The sequence below is a fragment of the Microtus ochrogaster genome, unplaced genomic scaffold, assembly GCF_000317375.1.
Source record: "Microtus ochrogaster isolate Prairie Vole_2 unplaced genomic scaffold, MicOch1.0 UNK35, whole genome shotgun sequence".
Classification (NCBI taxonomy): Eukaryota; Metazoa; Chordata; class Mammalia; order Rodentia; family Cricetidae; genus Microtus; species Microtus ochrogaster.
In genome coordinates this window covers 1,837,513-1,857,823 of record NW_004949133.1, presented here as the reverse complement: position 1 = coordinate 1,857,823, position 20,311 = coordinate 1,837,513, and the positions used below count along the sequence as shown (strand labels likewise).

The following is a 20,311-nucleotide window of genomic DNA, read 5'->3' as shown; positions in this document are numbered from 1 at the left end:
TGTGAGCCACCATGTGGTTGCTGGGAATTGAACTCAGGACCTTTGGAAGAGCAGGCAATGCTCTTAACCACTGAGCCATCTCTCCAGCCCCTATGTAAACCTTCTTAAAGGTTTAATATTGACCGTGATAGCTTATCTTGGCTGTCAACATGACCATATCTGGAGTCAACAAAAACTCAAGCAGTTGGATACATAAGTAGGGGATTATTCTTGATTGGATCATTTGAGGTGGCAAGGCTGATCCTAAGTTCAGATCACTTGAGGTCAGGAGACCCAGTTTTAAATCTGGGCCATCCCTGATGGAAGCATTAAGAAAAGAACCCAGAAGAAAGAAGCTTTTGCCTTTGACCTGCTTACCCCTACTCTCATGGGCAACTTCAACAATTCTGCTGCTGGGACATTCCTTTGCTGTTACTATTCCTAACAGGTAGAAAGAAAGAACCCAGCTTTTTCTACCTGGTGCATTCTGGGCAGAAGAGTATACTTTGGTTTGTATTCTGGTTGTTATAAACTACACCCTATCTTAGGTAGTCAACTCTCCTTCACCATCAAATTCTCAATAATTTGGAGGTGAGGAACGCAAAGAAACGAAATCTTAATGATACAAGTGTTAATGTAAATGTCTATGCATAGTAAACAAAATAGATGATATTGCTTGAAAAATGTGAGAGTCTCTTGGTGAATATCTTTCTAAAACAGTTTTCATCATGGTACCCTGAGAAGTATATTGAGACTGCTTTTCACACTTAAAGACAGGGAACCCTAGTCCCCAACACTGATCAAGGAGACCTTTAATTTTGGCATGCAGTAAGTTAACCGTTATCATCTGGCAAGGTAAGACTGAAAATCTGAGATTACATGAGACATTTTACAGAATAATGCTGTGGCTTACCTTATTTACCATAAACACTCCATTCACAAATATTCCTCTTCTCTTTGAGCAAAGATAATTGATTTTAGGTGTTGCATTGGCTCTTTGTCTCAGTGTAGTTGGGATATTCATTGATTGGTTACCATTTACCTCTGACACACTGGTGGCACTGCGTATATTTATGAACCCGTTGAGACCAAAGTAATTTGAGATGGTAATGACCTTGTTGGGGATGAACTTCTTTTTCAGAACAATATCAAACACCTTCACTCTGAAGAATTCAGTCTCAGTGGCCACTGTGGCATGGAACATCCTTTTCTCTCTTTTCAGGTCATATGTGAATGGTTCTGTTGCTTTTAACACCATCACTTTTTTGGGACCTGGGTGTTGACCATTTTCCTCAGAAGGTTGCTCAGGTACAGTCTTCAGTCTTGGTTTCTGCATATAATGTATAAAGCAAAGAAAAAATGGTACAATTAAGACAGCTAATTGTGGAGAATGAAAGAAAAGTCTAAACAACAGCTGGCATGGTATAATTTAGTTCATGGAGATATAGGTAATAATGGCAGCTTGTACTAATCATACGTAGTAGAGAAGGGGATTTTATGTGCATCTCCTCTTTAGTCTTGGCAAATGAAGCTAAGGTACCCTAAGTAGTAGCTCACAATATGATAGCAGTTGCTGAAGAAAAGTGCACAGGACTTAAGGAGCAATTATCATACACTTCCTTTAGAAATGAAGGAAGTTTAGTTGCAGGTGTCTTTAGTATTCTCTGCAGGCACAGAAAAGAGTAGAAACAGTCTAAAAATCATACCCACACACAGGATTATCTTTATAAACTATTCACGGATTGTTTCACATAATAAAATCATTTACATTGATATTCATTGCTTGTCAGTTCAACATATATTAAATGTCATGTTAAATATTTTAAAACCTTATTTCTTCCTATGTGTATGAATGTAAGAATATTTGCATGTGTGTGAGTCGAGGAGAGTGGAGGACATCCTATGGTGACAGTCTTTGCTTTTCCCTGTTTACTGCTGATTTTACTTGTTAGTTTTTGTTGACTTGACACAAAGTAGAATTACCAGAAAGAAGGAATTGAAATTTTTTCTCCATTAGATTGGCTCTGGAGCCTGTCCGTAGAACAATTTTTTTGTTGTTGTTGGTATTATTAATGATTGATGAGGGAAGGCCCAACTCCCTGTGGGTGGTGCCACTTCAGGCAGATGTTCCTATATTATATGAGAAAAAAAGCTGAGCAAGTCAGGAAGAGCAAGTTAGTAAGCAGTGTTCTTTCATGGTCTCTTCTTAATTCCTTTCTTCGGTTTCCTACCTTGAGTTCCTGACTTGGCTTCCCTCAATGATGGAACTTAAGCCAAAATACTCCCTTTCCTCCTCAAGTTCCTTTTGTTCAGAATGTTTCATCACAGCAACAGAAAGAGGGTTAGGATAGGGATGAATGAGCTAGTTGAAAGTTGTAGCAATCTCCATCGTTATATTGTGAAAACAGAAAATTACCTTGGCTGGTATTGCTAGAAACACTCCAGGGGCCTGGGTACTGCTGGATGCTGAGGTTAGAGGCACTTGGAAAGTTTGGACACCGCAAGATGATGTTTCTGGAGACACTTGAGTGGCTTGGTCCCTCTTAGAAGCAGTTGCTGGAGCTAGTCGGGGAGCCTGGACAATATGGGAGGAATGGATGGCACCAGAGGGCTCACGAGGCTGTTAGAGGCTATTGCTGCAGACACCTAAGGAGTCTGTCAGACATGTGAGATGGTTTGGGAGGCACCTGAGGCATTTGCAACAGTTCAGTATTTGTGGAAGTATCCATTTTAAGTCTTTTAACTGACCTCTAGCAACTCTAGTTATATTAAGCTACTGATTTAGTCTGTTGAGATCAAAATGATTTCAAATGGTATACCCTCTCAAGAAAAAAGATTTATTTTAACTGAGGCTTAGACATTAGCATTTGATAATATGGTGAGTGTTTAATCATATGACGGAACTGTCGTCTTCATATTTTGTGGGTTTGTTTCCCCTTCTCTCGGTGATCAACTTCTTTTTCTCTTGGTAACCATTCATTTTCTCTTTCCCTTTTTCTGTTGGAAACTACACCCTGAGTCTTGTGCATGCTAAGCTGTTCTCTCCTTTCCTATTGAGCTTTATTCTGAACCCACAGTCACGGCTTTCAATGTTAAGTGAAGCACAGTAACTTTAACACCAAAAGAATCAACATATCATCCTTGAGAACAACATCTTCTGGACAGCGAGTCAGGTCGAATTGCCTCATACAGAAACAAACATTTCATTTACATCACTTTTCTGTGCATCTCTGTGGTGTCAGAAGAGCAGGACTACACTTAGAAAGCCTGAGTTGAGGTTTGACATTATTTCAGCGGCTTTGAAATGCTATGTCCTTTGACTGACTACTATTTCGGTAATGGTTGAAAGAAGAACAATGATTTAACCTGCTTTATATTTCTTTACTGTGCCTGCTTGGGTGGATGTACCACTGAGGCCATGCGGAGGTCAGAAAACATTTCTTTGGGGCTAGTTCTCTTGCTCTAACATGTGGGGTCTGGGAATTTAACACAAGTCATCAGTAAGACAGTAAGCACCTTTACCTGCTGGGCCATCTCGTTTGCCTGAGAAATGATTTTTTTATTCCCATCACAGAGAATTACATGATAAGAGTTAAAGAATGCAATAGTCCTGACCAGTAAGCCTCAAACTGGTTACTCAAAACCTCCATTTTAATAGATCCTATGATGAGATAGACAAATAAAATGTCCACACAATGGTAAAAAGGGGAGAAACCTTGGCAGATTTTCCTTTGGAAACGTAGCCAACATACCTGTGAGTTCCGTGTACTCCTGCCTGATCCTGGTTTTGAATCTTCATGTATGGTGGGCATAGGTTGAGAAGTACTGGGTTCATCTCGCCTGTGTCTTTTTGCCTCAGTTATGCTTTTCTCTGTCTGTTTCCTTTTAGCTGAAGCAGGAGAGAAAACGCAGTAAACTCAGAGATGCTGGTTTGAGATAGCTGGAGTTCATGAAGTACTGTTTGCTCTCCGCTCCTGCTTAGCTCACTATGCTTGTCTACCTCTGCTTTGGAAGCTTGAAGGGGCCCCAAGGTGGCCCCCCACAGGACTATCTCAGGTACTGTTCTTTCTAGGTGTGATGGATACAGTCTTTCCATCCTGGGGACTTCTATGTCCATCAGTCAAGTCCTACCCCAACCCTATGATCCTACAGTCCAGTTTTTACTAATTTAAAGTTTAGGTCAGGGGAGATGGTTCATTGGGTAAAGCCCTTGCCCTGCAAGTATGGAGACCTGAATTCAGCTGCCTGGTGGCAACTTAGAATCCCCGGCTGGGCAGACTGATGTAGACATATTCTAGTTTGCCATTTAGCTGAAAATGAGAGCCTCATGTTCAGTAAGAGACCCTTCCTTAGTAACAGGAGAGAGAGCAATAGATGAAGACACAGTGTTGACCTCTGGCCTCTAAATGCATGTGTAATGATAATCACTGACAAACCATCTTCTGTAGGCGATCACTCTGGTAAACCATTGAAAGAAATGATCTGATTTGCGGCATGACAAAATGTTTATATTTGCTTTGACTTCCTACATTTTGTTTCCGTTTGGTTTTATCTATTAATTTGTTAATTGTGTGTTTGTTTTGATAAAGAGTCTAGCTACACAGACCAGACTGGTCTTAAACTCACTATCTTCCTGTTTCAGTCTCCTGATCACTAGGATCATAAATGGGATCTCTGTGCAAAAATTAGCCATTTCTTTTTCTTTCTTTTTTCTTTTAACCCTGATGACTTTATAAAATAGAATTACTTTCTATCTCTGGGAGGTAGACATTCACTTAATTATTGAGTATGTTTTTATTTGTTTGTTTTGTTTATTTTCTTTTTGAATAGATAATGTTGAGCATCTTAGTGGAACATTAGTACTAGTTGATTTAAATATTTTTTTAAAAATATTCCTATCTTTATTTTATAGTTTTCTCATCTTTATACAGTAGAAGAAGGTCTTGTCTCTTTCAACAACTTCTGCATTTTTATTTGCCCTAATGCCCTCAAAGATATTCCAACCCCCAAACAGAATTCTTTGTCAGAAGGAAGTTTTATAAGTTATTAATATGCTTGTCATGTGAAATGTTGTCATTCGATAGACCCCGAGTCACACACTGTGAAAGGCTGTGTCAGTTATGATCACTACACAGAGCTAGCATGTTGTTGGAGAAGTTGAAGAAAAGATGGGCATCCAGGGCGTTCCCATATTACCTTTTGCCTTCTCTCTTTTGAGTTCATCAGCAAGGTCTTCAAGTTCTGGAATCTCTTTATACAGTTCTATCAGTGTGTCTATTCCAGCATCTTTTGGAAACTTGTCCTCCATCAAGTCAGCGATCTTAATTCTGTCATAACCATATTGTGCTTGTCTGTTTAGTTTTAGTTCTTTGCTCAACAAGGACTTAACTATTTTAAAATTATGGTCACTGATACCCTTTAGTCCTGACAGAAGAACAATTTTCTTGTAGTCATTCACCATTTCTCAAACTGCGGGTGAACCTAAATGAGAAGAAGAGTATACAGAATTACACACATTCACAGACAGTTTCAAAACCAAGATACTCCTGGGTGAGGGAATGACCAGTGCCACAGTGGCCATTGTTGCATTTATGAGAAATAGAGTTAACGACCAGATGTGCTACTTTGCAAAATGAGTGTAGACCTAATCTGATGAAAATAAGTCTAGAAAAACTCTTCCCTGTTAACAACAGTTTCTGACCCAGGTCTGCCATGGTTTTTGATGGATGAAAGTGGAAATAAAAAATTGCCACAGCATTTAGAGTATGGGTTATGAGTGTTGTCTTAGGGTTTCTGTTGCTGTGAAGAGACACTATGACCATGGCAACTCTTATAAAGGAAGCCATTTAATTGGGGCTTGCTTAAAGTTTCAGAGGTTCATCCATCATCATGGTGAGGAGCGTGGCAGCATTCAGGGAGGCATAGTGCTGGAGAAACAGCTGAAAGTTCTACATCTTGATCCACAGGCATCAGGAAAACACAGCCACTGTACATGGCTTGCTTGGTCTTTTGAAACCTCAAAGCCTACCCCCAGTGACATACTTTTCACAACAAGGCCCCACATCTCTTCCAACAAGGCCACACCTTCTAATCCTTGTGACCAGACATCCAAATCTACAAGCCTATGGGAACTATTCTCATTTACACCACCACAAGTGCTGAAATTCGAAATCTTCTTTCTAATATTTACTGATGTTGTAGCCTATCTCTGGCTATCTGCCAGGGGGTTCCTGACTCTTCCCACACTCTTGGCTGAAGTGCCTTATGTACAAAGGGGCTGCCTCTTCTTACAGTATGCATGAATATTGATCGGCTACAACACAATGCCCTTGCTGGGGGCACTGACACTTGCCCACTTGGCTCTAAACATCTCTCACTGGCATTCTGCTTCCCATGGTGTTGAATGCTGGTCTCAAGGTCCTCTGTGCCCATATGACTGTTACTGTGCTGAACATATACATACTTTCTAGAGTCAGGTAACAGAATTTATTGGATAAGATTATGTCAATAGTTGTTTGTTTCTCTTCTCTTATGTTTTGATACCAAGTGTCAGATTTATTTGTTCATTGAGTCTGTTTTCTGCTTATAAGCCATGATTATGTTCAGTTTAAATCTTCCAAATCATTAAAATTTTCAAATTATTAAATAACAACAACAAAAAAAAAGTTCCTTAAAATACCTTGGGAGGCCTTGAATGATTGTCTTTGTATTCGTTTCTTTATACCCTAGTATGGGATGCTGTAGGGTTATGATCGTCTGTCACTTTTCCTGCTTTGGGATGTAGATAATTAGAGTCTCAATGCCATTCTCACACCTCTTCCTGTCCGCCTCCCCATGGTAACTTTTAAGAAGAAAAAAAAAAGAGAGAGACTTCTCCTCTGGAAACTTGCAAAATGCCTGAAAAAAAAAAAAAACAGTTTCCTGAGTTTGGACCTGATTAGCCATTTGTATATTTCCTTGGTGACTCAGTATATGGGTGGATCTAAGTTAGCTTAAATCATTTGGTTAGGAATTATTTGGGTTAGGAAGTATGTTTAATTATGGGTTTAATTATGGGTCATTTGTGTTAAGAATTATGTTTTGTATATCTTTTGTATAATGGGAATGTTACATTTCCAGGTCTATTCACTGCTTTCCTTTTGAGAAGAGTTAAGCACCATCTAGTTGAAAAGGCCAATACAGTGAAGGAAAATCCATCTAGTGTGATACATGACAGTTAAGATAATTAAAGATATCAAAGAAAGTGAGCACCCTGTAAATCCTCAAACCTGAAGACTACTGTTTTAGGGGTTCTATTGCTGTGATCAAACAATGACCAAAAACAGCCAAGTGAGGAAGGGGTTACAGTCTCCAGATTCTTACCTTAAAATCCTGCCCTAATTTCACTTAATGATAGAGTGTGGTGTGGAAGTTAAGCCAAAGTAAGCTCTATCCTCCTTAGCTCATAGAAGAGTGCTGCTTTCTGGATTATTCCCCATGGCTTGTTCAGCCTGCTTTGTTATAGCACCCAGGACTACCAGCCAGGGGTGGCACTGTTGACAGTGAATTGGGCCCTCCACATCAAGAAAATACTCTACAGGCATACCCAAGGACCAGTTGGATAAGGACATTTTCTCAGTTAAGGTCCTGTTTTACAAAAATGACTCTAGTTTGTGTCAAGCTGACTTGAAACTAGCCATCACAGTTAAATCACCTGTAAAGATTCAAGGACGAGATTAGAAGTGTTAAGTTTTAAGCTGGGTGGTGGTGGCACATGCCTTTAATTCCAGCACTCAGGAGGCAGAGGCAGGTGGATCTCTGTGAGTTCAAGGCCAGTCAGCTCTACAAAGTAAGTTCCAGGACAGTCAAGGCTACACACAGAAACACCATCTCAAAAAACAAACAAAACAACAACACCAAAAAACAAAAAAGTATGAAATTTTAATTTGTTTAATGATTTGTGAAAAAACACATCATCTCCAAATGATATGTGATCTAGGAGGAAAGAGTACTTTGTATACTTTGTGTGCAATCCACTTACATGTGAACCATAATGCTTTGTTGTTGAACTACTGCCTTGATTTGGTGGTACTGATCCCAATCTCAATGAAGTTTCCAGAAATATAGTATTTAGGAAACAGGCATTAATATCCATCTGTAGATATCTTACACTGGATGGGAAAATACATCCAGAAAAACACAGAAAATACAGTCACACTGGCATAAGTTGATGCTTTCAACTTGCCATGAATTAAAAACAAAAAAAGAAAAAAAAACTGCTGCTAGTATCTTAACCTAGATAAAATGAAAAATAAGATAGTCTCAAAGTATATTGTCTGATACTATAAACCTTAGTAGTTTCAAAAGCCAGAAACATAGAAAAGATATTAGAATTAACTGCGAGAAAACAATAAGTGAAATTGAGAGTACCTCAGGGTAAAGACTGAACAGAATCACAGGCTTTGCTGGTCTTGCCTCTGCCTCACAAGTGAAACTCTGGTCAAAGGAAGGAGAAACAGGAAGGATATATGGCTGGTGGTGGGGGCCGGAGTGGGGCTGAGGCAAAGGATGTAATGGTTCACTAATGGTTTCATCTTAATCTGTAAAGCATAACTTCTAAAGAAAAGGTAAGGCAGAGAATACAGACATGTCAGAAATGAAATAACTATAGCAAGAGCAAGGAAAGGAAAAACAAGGAAGGTATTAATTATCATCCTGAATATAAATGCCATAGTCAGTTAAGTAAAAGCTTTTGTTAACTTTTATTTAAGATATGTAGCTATTGTTAAGTCAATGATAATCAAGCTACAATCTGTAGAACGACAAAGGATAGTTATAAAGGACTAGAGCTGTGGCTCTCAATCTTCCTAATGCTGTGACCCTTTAATACAGTTCCTCATGTGGTGACCCCCAACCTTAAAGTTATTTTCATTGCTGCTTCATAACTGTAATCTTGATACAATTATGAATTATAATGTAAATATCTGGTATGCAGGCTATCTGTGAAAGTATCTTTTAAACCCCTACGGTGGTCCTAACCCTAACCCACAGGTTGAGAAATTGGACTACAGTGAAGAGATAACTCTCCTTAGGAAAGGGCAATAGATTAGATAATTATGGGTGGATGGATGGATGGATGGAGTGGAGAGGGGGAGGGGAGAAGAAATTTTGCAAGGGAATATGGGGAGAGACACCGAAAATTAAGGGCCATTTGTGTTGTAAAGATGAGCAGTGAGTAGGCCGCGTCCCGTTCAGTTCCTGGCCGCCTGGCTAATCCCCAAAATAATTACATGGAAACTGTATTCATTTAAACACTGCCTGGCCCATTATATCTATCCTCTTCTTGGCTAACTTTCACAACTTAATTAACCCATTTCTAAAAATCTGTATATCACCACGTGACTGTGGCTTACTGGGATGAGTCTAACCACGTCCATCTCACAGAGGAAAGCCATTGGCTAAATAAAGGGACTGCCTCGGCCTTTTGATAGGATAGCAGCTTAGATAGGTGGAGTAGAAATAAATGATTTATCTAATGTTAATACTATAGACCAGAATTTCATGGTGCATTTAGCGATATATTTCTCAACTGATAAATGTAGAAAAAAAAAAACAAGGAGCTTTATGCAGTGATTTAGAAAGCTTAGCAACATAATTGATAAACTTAGCAAGATGCCCAATATTCCTATAATTTTGAAGTCAACATTTAAGAGCTTCTATTCAAGTACACATGAAATACTCTGCCATAGTATATAGATTCTTCAAAATATTCTGTAAGTCACCCCCTTACATCCTTTCATCAGAAAGCAAAAAGAAAAACAAAGCAGCCAAACCAAGTATCTCAAGTTGACAGAAACTAACAATGACTGAAATACCATCTTTATCATACAGAAGAGAATCTAGAATGTGCTTATGAGATTGTTAAAACAGTGTGTGTTTACATATCATGAATCTGACCATGTTTCCACTGCACACGCCTGTTGGTTGTCATGCCATATAGGACTGAGATACTAGAAAATTCCATTTCATGTCCAGAGGTGTTTATCACTCATGGTATTTTTTCTTGCCACTATCTTGACTTTGCCCCAGTCAGTCACCACAGTCAGGAGCTAACCATGGACTCCTGATCCAAGTTAACTAACACCTTCCTCTTGCCACTTGCTCAGGCTTACACTTAGGAAATTTATTAAATGATCTGAAATATGCAAAATGCATTTTTCTTGGCTCATTCCTCTGTAGTGGAGGAATAAAGATATCTGCCATCTTCCTGAGCGAACCCTCCAAACCCAGCTACTCTAGGTTCATTGCTGACTGGAGCTACCTCCTCTGCCCCAGAAGAATCAGCAAGGTTTTCCCCTCTGTTCTTGTGATTTTCACAGAAATAACGAATGTCTACAGAAAGCAGGTAGAACTCACGTTGCTGGAAGTTTCTTCAGAGGTGTCAGGATTCTGAGCTCTTCTACAGGGTAGGATGCAAGGTTTCTCCTCACCTATTCTTATCTTCCTCTCTGTAGTGCGTCGGAGGGGCAGTTGGTGTGTGTGTGTGCTTGCGTGTGTGTGTGTGTGTGCTTGCGTGTGTGTGTGTGTGTGTATACATGTGCATTTGAAAAGCTAAGCTAATACATCTCTTGAGCACTGGAGAATGCAATCTACAGAAATTCAAGGTTAGACCATTTCATGGTCTGAGCCTTCCTGAGTGAGTCAAGCCGTGTTGTTTTGTAGGTAGAGAAGTAGAAACCACGAACCTCCACCCAGCAGCGTTCATAGCTTTCGATTTCCTCAGATTCTGAAACTCAGCAGTTTCTTCCTGTATCCCCTTTAGTTACCATAAAAAGCCAGAGACCGTTACTCTTCACTGTTGTTTTTGTTGGTTTTTTTTTCTTCTTACAAATCTTATAGGTCCAAAAGGAAAAGCTGACTCACCAGGCCACTTCTTTCTTTCCTGCTCAGGATGAGGCTGCAGCAGGAGAAGAACTTGGCCGTGTCAGTTTGTCAGTTGCACTTGAATGTGTTTGAAAGAAAACCTGAGGTACAATCACTTTTGGCTTTAGTGCACCATGCAACAGTCTCTCCTTTGTTAATTCCCAAGCCTTGAACGTCCCAGACGATAATGATGCTACCTGAGTATCACCTGAACCTCCAATCAAGAAAAAGCACTGTGGCATCAGCCTTCCTTTTGCCTGTAATGAAGTCGGCCCTTTTCAGCGATAAAGGTAATCACTATGGGAAAACGACTTCCTTCTAGTCAAAAAAATCTGATTTCCACCTCTGGTCCTTGGTGGAGACTGATAGTCTAATTAGTTCCGAAGTTTAGAGCACTACGTACTATTGCTGCCATTCTTAAAATTCATCTGGGTCTACAATCTTCAGCTGAGAGAATGTTCTTCAGGCCGAGCTGAAGAGAAGCTAAGGAGATGGCCTTATCCCCTAAATGAAATAACAAATTTGCACTTCCTAGAGGTCCCTCCACTCACGAACCACTTACAGAGCTTGTCCCACATAACACTACTGAGCTGACTCACTGCTCCAAGTTCGAACATTAAAAATCACACATTTCCCTTTTCTTGCTTTCTGTCTTTTTCTTTCTGATACTGTCTAGATACCTAACCAGGTTTACTTGAAAATATGGGAGTCCTTGTTTTCTCTGAAGCCCGCCTCTCCTACTGCCAAGTTGTTGCTCGCTGGCCTCCACTACCAACCATGCTTACATGGACCTTAACACAGAAAGGCCTGGCTTTCGCTCTTAATCTTGCCACTGTAGGCATTTACTGAGATTACACCTTGTATGCCTCATTATTTTTTTTAGAAGTGTAAGAGAATTGTCCTTGAACTGCTTTTGGTATTCATTTCAACATTCTTTCACTAACATACATAAGAAATCTAAAGAGAACCCTGATTTCCATGGTAGCAGCAATATACATTGAGTAATAAAAACACAAATATTAAGAAAGCAATTTGACAACAGGCTGTTTACAACAACAACAACAACAGCAAAAACAACAGCAGTAGGTCTTGCCTTTCCGGGGCCTATCACCTCTCCAGCCATGGATGGGGTTTTGAACAGGTGTACTGTACCAGACATGGATACCTTTCTGTGTTCCATAACTCAGATACTTTCAGAAAGCCATTGATTAGCCCTACAACATTTGTGCCACTATTATACTGGTGATTCTAGTCTATGAATAATGACAAATGTACAGTAGTTCTGCTGGCCATTCCTACTACTTTGAGCAGAATAATGATAAAGCATAGGTTGGGGCTGGACAGCAGAGTATGTCTTCACGTAGACATTAGGGTGATACAAACCAGGTCTTACCTACTACATACAGGTAGATTTGGCGCTGTTATTCCATCTTCATGGCATACTATGCAGGGAATATGTGAGTATATGAAAATCCATATTTATTGTACTTACTGGTCTCTGCACATAACTATTATGGACAAGACATACTATCTTTGTCTACTTTGTGTTTTCATACTCTAAATTCATAGACAGAATGGTTTACAAGTAAAAGATATTAATTCTTGTAGTCTTGGAGGTTGGAAACAATTTGATGATGTTTTCTTGCTGTATACATGTCAACAATGTTTGGGGGCTGGGTAAGGCATTTCTCAAGTTGGTGGCATCTTAATTAATTGAAACATAAGCTCACATACATTGCAAATAGCAGGAAAACCTTAGTCAAAGTCAAGCAACAGCCCAGATGGAAAGCAACATGTTGTCAGGAGGAATGATAAGCTGTATTTGGGAAGATGCTCAAGTGACCAAAGCTTTGTTTGGGGATTACTTAAAGGTAATATAAAGTATTTTCAATTAAAAGTAACTTCAGGTAACTTTAAAGTATTTTAAAGAATAATAAAGAAAAAGATGTCATGAAGTCAACAGAAAGTTGAGGGGGGAGGTTGTGATACCTGAAGAGTTGGAGGCAGGAAAGTGTTAGGTGGAAGTGATGTAAACACGGTAGTCATATAGAATCCACAAAATAATAAAAAAGAATAAGGAAAGGGTGGCATTTCCTAAGGTTAAGAGCTGACTTATGTGCTTTATTTTTCTAAGTATTTATATGACTTTTTCTGTACTTAGATCTTTATGAATATCCTTTCTGTCGTGTCCAGGTTTTCCGAAGAAGGACTTTTGTGAAGCTCCCATAACTGAATCAGAATTGAGGTGTCTTGTATGAGCCCTGATGATCCTGAAGAAAAAAATAATGAATTTGTATAAGTTGTGAAGTAGTTGTCCACAAACATCTGTCTTTATCTGTATTGACTGTCAGCATGACTCATTCATGTCTCTTTTCTCATCCTTGCCTCACCTTGGATTTTACCCAGGGAATCAGCTTTCTTCCTTTGCTTTGAACTATGGAAGTAACTATTCACTCCTACACAGTTTGAAGACAGCTGGCAGAGCAGGGTATGTTGTCACTGAGCCACAGGACAGAGGAAAGGGCTACAGTACCTAAGACAAGGGTTGAGTGGGAGGTTCTCATTGGGCTAGAGGGTGGGAGGAAAGTACAGAAAGCATGTCTGTGTGGGGAATGTTTGAATGATGGTTCAGAGAACTAGGGAGATGCAACTTATCTGAGAAATGAAAGACATTGTTAGGAGCATATATTCTTGCTATTCACCGCCGATATAATACAGACCAAAAAACCTAAAGTCAGATCACATTAGATTATCTTCAAAATAAATGAATTAATCATAAAGTTTTGAAGATAATAAAATAATTTAGGAGATGGAGAGATAGCCCAGGGGTTAAGGACACTGACTGCTCCTCCAGGGGTCCTGGGTTCAATTCCCAGTACCCACATGGATGCTCATCTGTAACTCCAGGATTGAACACCCTCACACAGACATACATACAGGCAAAACATCAATACAATAAAAATAAATTAAAAAAATAAGAGCTGGCTTTGAACATAAAAGATTTTAAAAATTTAAATGCATTATTGGTTGATTGAATGGCAGTTCAAGGTACATTATGTAACTTTTAAAGCATCTGGAAAAGAAAGATATGTGTCATGTGATTAAATCTTGTAGGAAAATGCTGTTCCGCATTATGTGCAACAAAAGGCAAAATTAGCTGGGCGGTGGTGGTGCACGCCTTTAATCCCAGCACTTGGGAGGCAGAGGCAGGCGGATCTCTGTGAGTTCGAGACCAGCCTGGTCTACAGAGCTAGTTCCAGGACAGGCTCCAAAACCACAGAGAAACCTTGTCTCGAAAAACCAAAAAAAACAAAACAAAACAAAACAAAACAAAACGAAAAAAAACCAAAACGAAAACAAAAGGCAGAATTAAAAAGGAATAGATACTGCAGTGTGACATTTGAGAACGATTCCAGACAGTTAAATCTTGTTTTTAGATTTTTTTGTATGTGGCTATTTTCCTATATTATAAAAGATGGTGTTATCAGCTCAATTCAAAATAAATAATAGTAACTGGTGGTTGATTCTGATTGGCCATGCCATGTGTTTTTACATTCCTTTGACCCTAACATAACACTTTCTTTATACATGTAGGAAAAAAAATAGAAATGACAGCCAAAATAAAACAAAGATAAATGAATGACTAATTGTATTCTAGATAAAACAGAGTTGGCTAGGTGCTCAATGAATCGTAGGTTTTAGTACATGAGTATTAAAATGAACTTAGGGCATGCTCTCAAAATATATATTTAATCAAAATTAGTGATTTAGGTAAATAAAAGGAAATATATCATTCAGTAAATCATCACCCTGTATGGTGTTGCTGGAAGCACTTGAGAACCCGGGAGACAACAGGAAGATTCTAGAGGCACTGGAAGAGCCTGGGAATGGCAGAAGGGTAAGTTAAAGGTGCCCTGAAAGAATGGACTGTACAGTCAGAGTGCCATGGAATAGGGATGTAGATCAATTGGTAGAGTTCCCAAGTAGCATTCACAAAACCCAGTCAAGACTCACTCACACATCTGACTAGACTCAAGTCTTTTAAATTGTCATGTTTTAATTATGGTTAAATAAGACTACCGCATACACAGGAAACATTTGTATATAAGGTGATAAATCTATTTAGGAATTTTAAATATGCTTCTCTAAACTTCTGAGAGGTTAAAATTTTGAGATTCTTAATTCTGCTCCAGAAGTAACAGGTAAGCCAGGTGGTGGTGGCACATGCTTTAATACCAGCATTTGGGAGCCAGAGGCAGGTGGATCTCTGTGAGTTTGAGGCCAGCCTGGTCTACAAAGCGAGTGTCAGGACAGGCTCCAAAGCTACACAGAGACACCCTGTCTCAAAAAACAAAAAGCAAAGCAAAACAAAACAAAACAAAACAAAAAAAACAAAAAAGACAAAGAAAAGCAAAAGTAACAGGTAAGTTACTCAAAAACTCAAAAGCACTTGCAAATAATTGTGATGTCTGTCATTTCTGGTTTATTTTTGTATATTGATGGTCCCTTGTGGTTCAAGTCTGATAAAATACAAAACTTAGGAAATAGCTTCACCACACTGCTGTCATCCAAACTAAAATTTCATCAAGGATTATGCATGTTTATAATTATATTAGGAGCACAAGTACTTAGATATGTCGAGTGCTGCTTATTTCAAATAATGTTACTGTAATTGTTAAAAATAATTGCACATTGGTCACCTAGAGAGTCCTGATATATGGTTATCATACATTAAGATAACCATACTTTGCAAATTGTGACCTAGGTATTAAAAGATATATATCTGATTAATCATAATATTAATTAACCAATGGATGAGAAGACTTTTGTTCAAGATTATGATTATTGTAATTATATTAAGAAGGCATCTGAGTGGGAACAGGAAGGTGTTACTTTTGATGAGGGAATAGCTGGAAGTGTTTGCGGGAGCCTCAGAGCGGTCGTGCTGGTTTCTGATAAGGTTAAAAACTCAGTCATTAACTCAAATTACTTCTTTTTTACAGTATCACTTGAATTTTTACTTTAATTCTTACTTTTATGAACGAAAAAGTACTTAAATACCTTATTTCTGGATAGTCCAGCCACAGAGAACAATATATCTTTTTACTTTCTATCTTTTTGTAGAGAATCTTTATTCTCCATTTTTCTCTGGATGGCAGCACATCCTCAGATGCTCACACCATCTATGCTCCAGCTACCCTAGGAATACAAACCTCAGTCTGCACTTATTTATTAGAATTGTGTTCTCATGTCATTTCACAGCCATGGGCATCATTTGGCATTTTCACATGTTTATGTCATTACACTGCTCTCTTTCACCTGGTCCTTTCCCCACTACCTTCTCCCTCTTCCTGAACTTCTCTGGCTGACTCCCTTTATCCCTCAAACTTCTCACTTCTCTTTCTTAACATGTGTACATCTCTAGGTCTCCCCTTCCTTGAGATCTCTTCCTCCTCTCTCATGTTCCGCTTTCTAGTTTCATGAACTAAACACACACACACACACACACACACACACACACACACACACACACACACTGTCCTGTCATCAATTAAAGTTCACATGAAAGTCTAGGGCTGAAGAATGAGGCTAAAGAGTGCTCTATGGACTGGAGAGGGAGGGGGAGAGGAGCTTGGGGGAGGGGAAGAAAGGTGGGAGGAGGGGGAGGGAAATGGGAGGCTGGGAGGAGGCGGATTCTTTTTTTTTCCTTTTCTCAATAAAAAAAAAAGAATGAGGTCTGTGTGTGTTACGCACTGACTTCAGAAAACAGTATCATGTACAATTTCTAGTTTTTTATCTGTTTATTTTGTTCTTATAAAGAATATTTCTAGGATATTATGGTTATAGTTTACTAAAACTTTCTCGTTCTAATCAAACTAATAGACAAATTGTTTCTAGATATATGTTCTCTTGTACTATAAATCTACAGCAATAGCAGAAATATTTCTTTGACCTTTTATTAGAGATTGTTAGAAAGAATGTAGAATCTTAAACTAACATCACCAATTACATCCATGGGAAAATTAAATTGAAATGTCATTTTCTGTAGGCACTCTGTCTTCAGAGTTCATCCCCTGTTGTACTACTGGTGGTGAGGACAGTCTTGGTAAGTTTTCAGTTAGAACTCACATTAGATAACAGTGATTTAGTTTTTACTCTGATGCCCCCTTCTGCGGAGTTGTACAAGCTTTCTCTTGCTCACCACCCCAGTGAATGGCTTCAAAGCTGCAGGTTACAGATAACCACACGTATCATATCAGAACACAGTAAAAGGAATAAAAAGGTGGGGTTGTGACAGGAGTTGGTCGCTGTAGGTGTGACGTGCCTCATCTACCTGTGTCTTCTCACCTGGGGCAGGCCACTTTTCAGTTGCTCTTACTGTTTAACAGGAATAAAGCTAACCCTGAATTAAATACAATAGGGTAAACGCTATGATAAAAGAGTAGAATCTTGTCCGCTCTTCTCAGAAGGGTGTTTCAGTGAGGAACAGTGTGAGGTGCTAGCCTGGCACCTCAGTGTTGATTGGTTGATTGGTTACTGAAGAGACGGGAGTGATGAATTTGAAAACAGGTGAAGAACATGTGTCAAAACAGCTCCTGGAATGTGTATAGAAGAGTGGAGCTAAACTTACAAGTGACAGAAAAAGGGATTAGAAGAAACTGGAGAGTAGGGATGGACATGCTCTTGTGTTCATCTCTGCCTGTCTATCCCAGCTTCCCCACTCGGGGCCGAAACAAGAAAGAATACAGGTGAGGTCAGAAACCAACCGAAATGCATCCTTTCTTAAGAGCAAATACTCTGCTCTACACTGAGATCTTGATACATGCACTTGATAACTTAATGACTGATTTAATTATACGATGAAGTGGGTAGAAAACGGGATCAGCGAGGAGCTTTTCCAAGGTTATGGTTATTCTGGTGATATGCTTTGGGGCAGCACCAGCATTGGGGAGAGGATGGCAGGACCTTCTCTGAGGATCTTCTGGGGAGTGGTGGAGTCTTGCAAGGAGTCCGGTGACAGTCCTCCTATTTCGGGGTGTTAGTGGCTGAAAGTCTTACAGTTAGATGCTTCTCCTGGGCAAGCTTCATTTTCTTGGAGCCTCCAGTTGTCCTGAGCCTGTGCCCCTTTTTCGGAAAGATTGATGTTTGTCATTTTCTCTTGGTAATGTTGAGGTTTTCATTTCTGTTTATTGTAGATGAACTCAGGGCCCTGCACTTTCGTGCTTCATCCCCAACCATAAGTACTGTTTTTAAATATTAGATTGCACAGTATTTTTAATAGCAAGAAAGCTCACATTTTCTTATTGTATTCTAATTATACTTATGTCCTTGGGATTCAACCCTCTTAAAAGCTGGCCAGAGGTGAGCACAGGGTCACCATAGGCAGGAGCAGAACCATTCATTAGGTCAGTCTGTTTATCTCTGTGGTGATGGGAGAGCAATAGGCCTACTTAGAAAGTCCCCAGTTTAGAGCGTTTTATGTTTATTTGTTTATTTAAAGACAGGGTCTCACTGTGTAGCCTTGGGTAGCTTGGATCTCACTACGTAGACCAGGCCCAGTTTAGACTGAAATCTTCTAACTAGCTTTGGAAAGCCATGTTATTTATCTGATTATCACTTCAGTAAGTACTTCTAAAACATGCAATCATTTTGTATTTCCATCACTGGGGATTACACTAAACCGAGGCAGTTTTAATACAGAAGAGATAGCCAGAAACTGCTGACACTAAACCCCGTTTTCACTAGTTTCTTAGACTAGGAAAGGCATTAATTCTTCTCAAAAAGGACAAAAGAAAAAGGAAGAACCAGAGTAGAAACTTTTCCCTTGAGAGCTTGACCACTTTACCTGTGATGACCGGGTCTCTGTGGTTAATCCTGGTTCCAGCCCTTCATTCATGGTGGACATAGGTTGGGAAGTACTGGCTTCAGATGGCTTTTTTTTTTTTTGGCCGATGTAGTTTTTTGTTTTTCTTTCTTTGTTCTTTGAACTAAAACAGTAAAGAAAGCACAGTGAACCAGGAAGCTGTTATTACAAGAGCAGACATTGGTCCTACTGCCCCGTCTCAGCTCCTGCTCCTGTCTCAGGGTACTTGCCTACCTCTGCTGCAGAAGTCCAACATAACAACAACAAGGTGGCTAAAGTTACCAAGCCAGGGACAAGCACTGTGCTCAGGGGTTTCTCTGCCTTTCCCAGCCGCTGGGTACAGTCTTTCTATCCTGGGGATTTCTATGGCTACTCATCAAGCCTTTCTCTGAACTTCTTTTGTACGTTCTGCATTTATGATTCCAAAGTTTATATGATGATAATGGTATGCCATTTTCTGCAGAAGACCATTCCAAATTATAACAACAGAGAATGAAATTATGACTTAATTTGCACTGTGCCCAAGTGATGATATTCAACTTTAACTTCTTATCTTTTTTGTTTTTGTCACTTTGCTTTTTGGTCCAGGGTCTTTGTAGACCAGGCTGGTTTCAAATGGGACCTTCCTGGCTCTACCCTCCTGAGCACAGGCATTACAGGTGTGTACCACTGGGCTGAATATTATCATGGTTTTTGTATCCACTGACTTTATAAAGGGAGTTTGGTCATATCTCTGAGATACAGATTTACTTATTATTAATAAATATTGTCACACATTTGTTGCCAATATGAATATTGAAAATGGAGTGACCATATTAATTAAGCACAAGTGTTAACTTATTTAAACAATTTTCAGTGAACTTTTCTCTAAATTAATTTTATTTTAAAATATTTCACATAGCATTAACTTATTTTATTTTGCTTTTCCTATCATTTTCTGCCTTTGAATTTTATGTTTAGGTTTTATTTTTTGTATTTTGTGTGTGTGAATGCTTTGCCTGCGTGCATGTCTGTGCACCACATGCATGCCTGGTTCCTAAGGAGGAGGTGAAACTCGATGTGGTTGCTGGAAATCAAACCTGAGTCCTTTGAAGGAACACCAACTGCTCTTAGAACTGAACTAACTCTCAGTCCATAGCACTAATTTTTTATTTGATACCTCCCATATGTATGTAATTCATTCTGGTTCAGTTAAGTTTTAGTTTTACTTTATCATTTTCTTATGTGTCTATCGCACTGGAATCTCTGATCTCATTCAACAGATTCTGATTTAAAAAAATTTCATTTAATTTATTTGACTGACTTTTATGAAGGTGATTCTATTATAACTATTCTTCAAATAATATAAACTGCTTTTACAATCCCACGGCCTTTATCATCACATTATTTCCTTCAACATTTTATTTATTTATTTATTTTTATTTTCGAGACAGGGTTTCTCTGAAGTTTTTGGTGCCTGTCCTGGAACTAGCTCTTGTAGACCAGGCTGGCCTCGAACTCACAGAGATCCGCCTGCCTCTGCCTCCCGAGTTCCTTCAACATTTTTATAGCAAAAATAAGATCAAA

The 20,311-nt window shown here is 39.1% G+C and overlaps 1 protein-coding gene across 1 annotated transcript in view; it reads right to left on the bottom strand.

The window, feature by feature from the left end:
* LOC101986334 (pyrin and HIN domain-containing protein 1-like) overlaps positions 1-6,716 on the bottom strand; it is a 33,725-nt gene extending 27,009 nt beyond the window's left edge. Inside the window, exons 1-5 of the mRNA XM_026789969.1 lie at positions 6,659-6,716; positions 5,176-5,460; positions 3,732-3,868; positions 2,396-2,554; positions 893-1,309 (exon numbers count right to left, since the gene is read on the bottom strand). Of these exons, the coding sequence (XP_026645770.1) occupies positions 893-1,309; positions 2,396-2,554; positions 3,732-3,868; positions 5,176-5,440 (978 nt within the window). The 5' untranslated portion in view covers positions 5,441-5,460; positions 6,659-6,716. The remainder of the gene's footprint in view (positions 1-892; positions 1,310-2,395; positions 2,555-3,731; positions 3,869-5,175; positions 5,461-6,658) is intronic.
* Positions 6,717-20,311: the final 13,595 nt, after the last annotated feature.